At 39.3% G+C, this 10,531-nt stretch overlaps 1 protein-coding gene across 7 annotated transcripts in view; it reads left to right on the top strand.

Annotated features, from left to right (window-relative positions):
* usp4 (ubiquitin specific peptidase 4 (proto-oncogene)) overlaps nt 1-10,531 on the top strand; it is a 77,607-nt gene that overhangs the window by 7,935 nt on the left and 59,141 nt on the right. For 4 of the 7 annotated variants that reach the window (XR_009811833.2, XM_061932594.2, XM_061932595.2 and 1 more), the window contains exons 6-11: nt 2,598-2,659; nt 2,736-2,888; nt 4,811-4,928; nt 5,003-5,176; nt 5,252-5,410; nt 5,560-5,784. Coding sequence is in view for 5 of the 7 variants with exons in the window: in XM_061932594.2 (XP_061788578.2) it covers nt 2,598-2,659; nt 2,736-2,888; nt 4,811-4,928; nt 5,003-5,176; nt 5,252-5,410; nt 5,560-5,784 (891 nt within the window). In the remaining 2 variants the exon portion in view is untranslated. Of the gene's footprint in view, nt 1-2,597; nt 2,660-2,735; nt 2,889-4,810; nt 4,929-5,002; nt 5,177-5,251; nt 5,411-5,559; nt 5,785-9,692; nt 10,191-10,531 lie in introns of those variants that run through there. The other 3 variants (XR_012049404.1, XM_061932596.2, XM_061932593.2) reach the window with 3 other exon arrangements.

The following is a 10,531-nucleotide window of genomic DNA, read 5'->3' on the forward strand; positions in this document are numbered from 1 at the left end:
ACCAAGGTATTACGTACTTACGTGAATTCTGCACAGTCGGCAACAAAAGCTTTCTGCAGGGAATTAACAGCCTGTTTAAGAGATGATACAGAGCAATAAATAATTGTATGGTCAGCATAAAAATACATATTAGCATCGAGAAATGTTGTTCAAGATCATTGATGTGCAAGATAAATAAGAGGGGCCACAAAACAGATCCCTGAGGCACTCCTTTATGAACAGTGACAAATTCTGAACAAAGGCCCTCGTATTTATTAATACATTGGGTCCGGTTTTCTAAATAATTTGAAAACCAAACGACCGTATGTTCAGGCAGTCCAATGAGAAACAGCCTGTGTTTTAAAATAGCGTGGTATACAGTGTCAAAAGCTTTGGAGAGATCAATAAAAAGTAAGGCACAGTACTGTTTTTTTTAAATCAAGCGCTACAATGATGCCATTTACCACCTTATTTCTGAGGTCTAATGTTTTTAGGGCTGTATGCACTTCAAGACAAGTAAAATGAGCAAAATAAAATTATCTCCAAAAAACATGGGACATACTGTACAAGGTATCCCTATAGTTGTCCCTTTTGAGTCAAATAGAGAACCAGATGATAAAAAATGCTGGTTACAACAATTCAAGACTTCAGTTTGATCATAAACTGGCACTGATTCTTTAAGTACAAATGTGGGAAAAGTTGATCACTCTCCAACATTTATGTGGGATGTTGAGGTTCTCAGTGGTGACAGAGCAAAAAATATTCTGATTTGGCCTTTTTGATAAGAGAAGTGCATTGATTTCGAAGCTGTCTAAAATATGACCAATCAGTGGCAGAGTTACTTTGTCTTGCCCTTTCCCGTGCCTTATATACACTCATGAATGATGTCTGTCAGTTCTGGAGAAAACCAGGGTTTTTCTCATCCCTTCACTCTGTATTTCTTCAAAGGAGTATGTTTGTTAATAATTAGCATGGAAAGGTATTTGAAAAACGTCCAAGCCAGCTCTACATTTGGTATTAGATTTATATATTCCCAGTCCACAATAGACAAATCATGATGAAAAGCTCGTTCATTTACATTTTTAACATTCTTTCTGCAAATAATACACGGTTTGCACTTCAAAATCATAGTATTTCTACATGCAGCAATAACACAACGATCACTCAAATCATTACAGAAATATACACCCAAGGAAGAGAACTTATGAGGCAAATCAATCAAGGTAGATTTATCTGGAATTTGGGTGAGATTAACAGAATCACAAAAAAAATTCATCAGAAGCTGCATTTTACCAGTGCCAGTTAAAATCGTCTGACATAATTTAACTTATCCAAAAGCTGTTTTAATGACTCTTGCGCCTTCTTTGAAGCAGATGGAGCCCTGTAACACCCAACCACAGTAGTATGTAGTGATTTTACAATTTCTACATCCAGAGCCAAAAATTCCATTTGTTTACTGATTGACTGGGAAAGAACAATTAAAGCATTACATCTGGATTTCACATAAATGGCTACACCACTACCTTTTTTGGCCTATCTGTGTGGTAAACATTATACCCATTAATGTTAATGTCTTTATTTGTAATAGAAGTAAGCCAAGTTAATTTCACCCAAATTCTGACCATGTCCATCTTTGCAGGCATGTGATTTTTCCGTCTATAGTCGGAAATCCGTCTTTTTTATCACTGTAAAAATATTAAAAAAATATTTTCAGTTTTTCTTCGTTTGAAGTGAACCTCAAGTGCAGGTTGCACTTTATTCAAATAAGATGTGAATGCATTGGCCATTAGTTGTTGTTTACTTGCGTCTTTTCTATCCATAATTTATTTATACCGAGTTCCCTTACAAGAAATAACCGGAATAAAGGAAACTTCACCTGCAGTGTCCAGTATTTATTTCACAGTCACACTGGTTGATTTTTATTATTATTTTTGCTAAAAAGTTACTGAATCGATTTGAACTCACTGAATCGTTTCAGAGCGTATCATTGTAAAAAAATAATATTGTCCCTGTTTCGTATCGGCAACCACAAATTCTGAATTGAATCGAATCGCTGTTAAAACGAATCGTTACACCCCTATGCCAAATACATGCTACTGATTAGCAATAGCCATATTACATGGCGATTTTAACACCTCCAAAGTTGGTAAGGAAAACTACCACCAACATGCACATCCCAATCAAACAGCTGTTGTTTGTTAAGTACAATACTTCGAGTATAAACACTTTGTAGGGTTCAACAATACAAGAATGGCACATTGAGCTTAATGGCAAGACTGCGACAACACACACATACCTGCAAATTTAGTTCAGAAGTGTAAGAAAACAAAATATAATAACTGGACAGCACAGTTTTCAATATCAGTGTTAAATACAAAAAATGGATTTGACCCCTAAACAAATTATCAATAATTGGTATTGTATCTGTCAAAATGTGAAATATGCCCATCCTAGATTATCTCTCACGTTTCAAGTGTAGGAAAATAAAAGGCGTAGGATTATATATCCGTGTAAAATTTAATTTGCCATAGCTGTAAGATGTTGGACCTTGACTATTTTTTAAATGTTTACCCTTTGACAGACCGTCTTGATATTCATTTAGCCTCTTTTCTCTTCAGGTGCTTGTAATCGAGCGTAAGAATGACGACGGGACGTGGCCAAGGCAAGCCTCCCATTCCAAGTAAACAAATACTATTTTTAAAAGTTTGCTCCTTTTGGTTGTGTATATGATAAATACTTCTACTTTTATTAACCAGGTCCAGTACAACCCCATCCAGGACTTTCTCCACCTCCCCAAAATTGTCCTCCAACACGTCAGCCAGTATCTCCTCGGCAGTCATCAATGGAAACAGCAGCTGTAGTCCTAGTTACACGCTTAACAACAGTGCCTCCTCTGGTAGCAGACAAGAGTCAGTATTTGAAACACTACCAAACCAAACCATCCCAAACATTAGGGCTGCGCAACTAAATCTTCATTCACACGAAATGACGATTTAAAGAGCTGCATCACAAACCTTTCTTAACGATTTATGCTCTTAAAGGAGAACTGAACTTTTTGGAGGAATTTTGGCTATCGTTCACAACCTTTATACAAGAAGACAAAAGGTGTTTTTTTTGCATTCTAATTTGTAAAGATCGGCTCATTCTTATCGGCTAGTAATGCAGCTAATGAGAGCAATCAATTCTATCTCTAAATCACTTTAAAAATGCATTCAAAAGCCGTCACGATACTTCATTTTTTGTTTCGTAACCTGTATAATATTCAAGTTGTAGCGACATTGTTATTGTAAGAGCGAATACTGAGGAACTTATTTTCCTAGCGTAGTAACACATCGGCATGCTTCAGTATTAGCTGTAAAAGCTAAATATGGCAAAGATAAAGTAGCTTCTATGTCAACACGAAACGTGTTTGAGTTTGTAATCACAACACACTGCGATAGGACAACAATCTGTACTGACTGAAAAACATGAACAATCATATTACCGGTACAGTATCTGTAAAGTATTATCCCATATTTCATGTTTTGTTTGTACACAGCTAGCCAGACAGCGTATGCTGTCTATCATGATACACGCATGACAAGCTGCGTGTATCGTGATCAATATGAAATGTGACTCACTCGTTGGACACTACTCTGGCTTAGTGGTTAGAGTGTCCGCCCTGAGATCGGTAGGTTGTGAGTTCAAACCCCGGCCGAGTCATACCAAAGACTATAAAAATGGGACCCATTACCTCCCTGTTTGGCACTCAGCATCAAAGGTTGGAATTGGGGGTTAAATCACCAAAAATGATTCCCGGGCGCGGCACCGCTGCTGCCCACCGCTCCCCTCACCTCCCAGGGGGTGATCAAGGGGATGGGTCAAATGCAGAGGACAAATTTCACCACACCTAGTGTGTGTGTGACAATCATTAGAAAAAGAAAGAAAAGTTGTCTGTTAGGTACAGCTCGTTTATTTGGGTAAGCACTCCATTTATGTCGAAATAGCATGGCTTCAAATTTCACAATTTGCAATTTCGAGTCACATTCACCTCACTCTCTCTGCTTTCGTCTGCGCCAATGTTTCACTCTTTCTTCCTGCTGTCTTCTAGAAACAGTTGTTCATTCTCCAAATATTTAGCTTCAAAATGATACGGTTTGTGAATCCTCATTTGTTCAAAACATGTCGCCATTGTTGTTTGTTACCGAATTTACCATTAATATTTAGAACACACTCGCATTTGTTTCCAGAAGTGGGACAGACAGTTGACAGCAGTCTGAAGTGCGCTGCTATGAAAACGCAACTCAATGCACTGAAAAAATCAGGCAATGATTAAAAGGAACAAAATATGGCAAATATTTTACATATTATATATTTTTATAAATGTGTTTGTTACTACTTTATATATAGACATGCAGTGTGAATATAAAACATTAATGAAGAGTTTTGAAGGCTACAACGGTGACTCCCATTGGCAGCATCTTCCCAGCGTTTTTATCAACTTTAGAATTAAAAAATTAAAGACGTGTTCTTGTCTCTCATAATAATTGTGAACGATAGGCAAAATTTCCAAAGAAAAGTGCAGCTCCCCTTTAACCTAATGAAGAGTCTATTTATAATGATGTGATTTATTTAAAATGTAAACACAAGGCCTTGAAAGTGTGTGCACGCATGTGGGGAAAAAAATGTTCTAAAGAATCGTTAATAAAACTGCGATTAACATTTTTTTCAGAATTGTGCAACCTACCAACATGTCTTTTTTGCCAGTTGAAATATGCACTTTATGTAAGACAGTGTTGTTTTTACATTAACCTTGCCTGATAGAGCAGTAACGTAGTGTCTTTTCCCACAGATTTGGAGGCTATAATTCATACAGTTCGTCCTACAATTACAGAGAGTCGCAGTCCCAGCCTGGCCTGTGTGGTCTCAGTAATCTGGGCAACACGTGCTTCATGAACTCCGCTCTCCAGGCAAGAATTCAAACTGTTAAAAAAAGAAGATAAATATGTATTTCCTGTTAAATTGTATTTAATTTGCTCCGCAGTGCCTGAGCAACGCATCACCGCTCACAGATTATTTCCTCAACGACCAGTACGAGGCGGAAATCAACCGAGGGAATCCGCTAGGAATGAGGGGCGAGATTGCAGAGGCCTATGCTGACCTTGTGAAGCAGATGTGGCTAAGCCGTAGCAGCTCTGTGGCTCCACGCACCTTCAAAGTAAGCACAAAGTCAACCTTTAAAATTATCCACTCCTTCCACACAGTGTCTAAACTTCTACCTTTGTGTTTACAGACCCAGGTCGGGCGTTTTGCTCCCCAGTTTTCAGGGTATCAGCAGCAGGACTCCCAAGAGCTGCTGGCCTTTTTGCTGGATGGGCTCCACGAAGATCTAAACCGCGTCAAAAAGAAGCCTTATCTTGCCCAAAGGGATGCAGAGGGCCGCCCTGATGAGGTACAGAAGTGACGAGATGGCGTGTGTTTTGATAATGAAACTAAATATAACCATATAATCACATACCGTCTGATTATTTGACATAACATAACAATATAAACACACATCACTAGTCTTATCACACTAATAACTTGTTTTTCCCCTTCCAGATTGTTGCCAAGGAAGCCTGGAAAAACCATCGCTTACGCAACGACTCAGTTATTGTTGACATCTTTCACGGCCTCTTTAAATCCACATTGGTTTGTCCAGATTGCTCCAAAGTGTCAGTGACATTTGACCCCTTCTGCTACCTCACTCTGCCTCTGCCAATGAAGAAAGATCGAACTATGGAGGTCTTTCTTGTGCGATCAGACCCGCAGTCCAGACCCACACAGGTGAGTTTACAAAGGTTAAAATAACACTTACCGTATTTTCCGCACTATAAGCCGCCCCGGGTTATTAGCCGCACCTTCAATGAATGGCATATTTCAAAACTTTGTCCACCTATAAGCCGCCCCGGACTATAAGCCGCGCCTACGCTGCGCTAAAGGGAATGTCAAAAAAACAGTCAGATAGGTCAGTCAAACTTTAATAATATATTAAAAACCAGCGTTCTAACAACTCTGTCCCAAAATGTACGCAAATGTGCAAACAGTAAAATTCAAAATAGTGCAGAGCAATAGCAACATAATGTTGCTCGAACGTTAATGTCACAACACACAAAATAAACATAGCGCTCACTTTCTGAAGTTATTCTTCATTCGTAAATCCTTCGAATTCTTCGTCTTCGGTGTCCGAATTGAAAAGTTGGGCAAATGTGGGATCCAAAATGGCCGGTTCCGTCTCGTCGAAGTCATCGGAGTCAGTGTCACTGTTGTCCAGCAGTTCTGTGAATCCTGCCTTCCGGAAAGCTCGGACCACAGTTGTGACCGAAATATCTGCCCAGGCATTTACGATCCACTGGCAGATGTTGGCGTATGTCGTCCGGCGCTGTCTGCCTGTCTTAGTGAAGGTGTGTTCGCCTTCGGTCATCCATTGTTCCCACGCAGTTAGCAGTCTAGCTTCGAATACCCTGTTGACACCAATATCTAGCGGCTAGAGGTCTTTTGTCAATCCACCCGGAATGACGGCGAGTATTGAATTAAGCGCGTAAGCGTGTCTCTTAATGTGATGTTATGAGCTAGCAAATATAACAACTACACTACCCAGCATGCAACGATAGTGACGAGCATGCGCGGTAGCCCTGAGAAGCGTTGTATGCTGGGAGTTAGAATGTGGTTATGAGCACGCTGTGAGTAAACGTTGAGAACTCAGTTAACACGCCTCGTCTGCATTATTTATAATTAGACAGACAACACACTTAATAGGAGCCATTTTGGGGTCTTTACATAAACACACAAATGGAAATGAAACGTCACATATCCCAGCATGCACCGCGCGCTTCTTCTTCTTCCGGGGCGGGTGGTTGCTTACAGTAGAAGAAGAAGCGCTTCCTGTTCTATGGGGGCGGGTGCTTACCTTGGCGGTTGCTTGCGTAGAAGAAGAAGCGCTTCCTGTTCTACCGGGAAAAAAGATGGCGGCTGTTTACCGAAGTTGCGAGACCGAAACTTTATGAAAATGAATCTTAATATTTATCCATATATAAAGCGCACCGAGTTAAAAGCCGCACTGTCAGCTTTTGAGTACATTTGTGGTTTTTAGGTGCGGCTAATGGTGCGGAAAATACATGTCTTTTGGGCATCGTATATCATATATATATATATATATATATATATATATATATATATATATATATATATATATATATATATATATATGTATATATGTATATGTACAGTACAGTACAGGCCAAAAGTTTGGACACACCTCCTCATTTAATGTGTTTTCTTGATTTTCATGACTATTTACATTGTAGATTGTCACTGAAGGCATCAAAGCTATGAATGAAATGGTGAAATAACTGAAAACATGTATTATATTCTAGTTTCTTTAAAATAGGCACCTTTTTGCTCTGATTACTTTTTTGCACAATCTTGGCATTCTCTCGATGAGCCTGAAATGGTTTTCACTTCACAGAGTGAAAGCCAAGAGTGTGCAAAGCAGTAAGCAACGGGTAGCTATTTTGAAGAAACTAGAATATAAAACATGTTTTCCGTTATTTCACCTTTTTTTTGTTAAGTACATAACTCCACGTCACCTTCAGTGACAATCTAAAATGTAAATAGTCAAGAAAATAAAGAAAACGCATTGAATGAGGAGAAGGTGTGTCCAAACTTTTGGTGTGTGTGTACACTCACACACACACAAACACACACAAACACACACACATTTTTATATACACACACACACACACACACACTCGTGGTCAAAACTTTACATACATATGTAAAGAACAAAATGTCATGGCTGTCTTGAGTTTCCAATAATTTGTACAACTCTTATTTTTTTGTGATAGAGTGATTGGAGCACATACTTGTTGGTCACAAAAAACATTCATGAAGTTTGGTTCTTTTATGAATTTATAATGGGTCTACTGAAAATGTGACCAAATCTGCTGGGTCAAAAGTATACAAACAGCAATGTTAATATTTGGTTACATGTCCCTTGGCAAGTTTCACTGCAATAAGGCACTTTTGGTAGCCATCCACAAGCTTCTGGTTGAATTTTTGACCACTCCTCTTGACAAAATTGGTGCAGTACAGCTACATTTGTTGGTTTTCTGACATGGACTTGTTTCTTCAGCATTGTCCACACGTTTAAGTTAGGACTTTGGGAAGGCCATTCTAAAACTTTAATTCTAGCCTGATTTAGCCATTTCTTTACCACTTTTGATGTGTGTTTGGGGTAATTGTCCTGTTGGAACACACAACTGCGCTCAAGACCCAACCTCCGGGCTGATGATTTTAGGTTGTCCTAAAGAATTTGTAGGTAATACTCCTTTTTCATTGGCCCATTTACTCTCTGTAAAGCACCAGTTCCATAGGCAGCAAAACAGGTCCAGAGCATAATATGCTGTTCCTGGGATTAAAAACCTCACCTCACCTGTTCCTGAGATTAAAAGCCTCACTTTTTCTCCTCCAAATATATTGCTGGGTATTGTGGCCAAACGGCTCAATTATTGTTTCATCTGAATATATATATTGATAGATTGATTGATTGAAACTTTTATTAGTGGATTGCACAGTTCAGTACATATTCCGTACAATTGACCACTAAATGGTAACACGCGAATACGTTTTGCAACTTGTTTAAGTCGGGGTCCACGTGTATCAATTCATGGTACATATACATACATACATACGTGCGTGCGTGTGTGTGTTTATATATACAGTACACATATACAGTGGGGCAAAAAAGTATTTAGTCAGCCACCAATTGTGCAAGTTCTCCCACTTAAAATGATGACAGAGGTCTGTAATTTTCATCATAAGTACACTTCAACTGTGAGAGACAGAATGTGAAAAAAAATCCAGGAATTCACATTGTAGGATTTTTAAAGAATTTATTTGTAAATTATGGTGGAAAATAAGTACCGGTATTTGGTCAATAACAAAAATTCAACTCAATACTTTGTAATATAACATTTGTTGGCAATAACAGAGGTCAAACGATTACTATAGGTCTTTACCAGGTTTGCACACACAGTAGCTGGTATTTTGGCCCATTCCTCCATGCAGATCTTCTCGAGAGCAGTGATGTTTTGGGGCTGTCGCCGAGCAACACAGACTTTCAACTCCCTCCACAGATTTTCTATGGTGTTGAGGTCTGGAGACTGGCTAGGCCACTCCAGGACTTTCAAATGCTTCTTACGGAGCCACTCCTTCGTTGCCCGGGCGGTGTGTTTGGGATCATTGTCATGCTGGAAGACCCAGCCACGTTATATTTTCAAAGCTCTCACTGATGGAAGGAGGTTTTGGCTCAAAATCTCACGATACATGGCCCCATTCATTCTTTCCTTAACACGAATCAGTCGGCCTGTCCCCTTTGCAGAAAAACAGCCCCAAAGCATGATGTTTCCACCCCCATGCTTCACAGTAGGTATGGTGTTCTTGGGATGCAACTCTATTCTTCTTCCTCCAAACACGACGAGTTGAGTTTATACCAAAAAGTTCTATTTTGGTTTCATCTGACCACATGACATTCTCCCAATCCTCTGCTGTATCATCCATGTGCTCTCTGGCAAACTTCAGACGGGCCTGGACATGCACTGGCTTAAGCAGGGGGACACGTCTGGCACTGCAGGATTTGATTCCCTGTCGGCGTAGTGTGTTACTGATGGTAACCTTTGTTACTTTGGTCCCAGCTCTCTGCAGGTCATTCACCAGGTCCCCCCGAGTGGTTCTGGGATTTTTGCTCACCGTTCTCATGATCATTTTGACCCCACGGGATGAGATCTTGCGTGGAGCCCCAGATCGAGGGAGATTATCAGTGGTCTTGTATGTCTTCCATTTTCTGATAATTGCTCCCACAGTTGATTTTTTTCACACCAAGCTGCTTGCCTATTGTAGATTCACTCTTCACAGTCTGGTGCAAGTCTACAATTGTTTTCCTGGTGTCCTTCGACAGCTCTTTGGTCTTGGCCATAGTGGAGTTTGGAGTCTGACTGTTTGAGGCTGTGGACAGGTGTCTTTTATACAAATAACGAGTTCAAACAGGTGCCATTAATACAGGTAACAAGTGGAGGACAGAAGAGCTTCTTAAAGAAGAAGTTACAGGTCTGTGAGAGCCAGAGATCTTCCTTGTTTGAAGTGACCAAATACTTATTTTCCACCATAATTTACAAATAAATTCTTTAAAATTCCTACAATGTGAATTCCTGGATTTCTTTTTCACATTCTGTCTCTCAGTTGAAGTGTACCTATGATGAAAATTACAGACCTCTGTCATCATTTTAAGTGGGAGAACTTGCACAATCGTGGCTGACTAAATACTTTTTTGCCCCACTGTATACATATATATATATTTTATTTTTTTTATTTTTTATATATATGTGTATGTATGTATGTATATGTATGTATACATACATACATACATACATACATACATACCAGTGACGTGCAGTCATGGAAAGAAAAAAAATGTAATATTATATGTTATATGTTATATGTATCCAGTGATTACCGTATTTTCCGCACTATAAGG

This window comes from Nerophis lumbriciformis, linkage group LG38, assembly GCF_033978685.3.
Source record: "Nerophis lumbriciformis linkage group LG38, RoL_Nlum_v2.1, whole genome shotgun sequence".
Taxonomy (NCBI): domain Eukaryota; kingdom Metazoa; phylum Chordata; class Actinopteri; order Syngnathiformes; family Syngnathidae; genus Nerophis; species Nerophis lumbriciformis.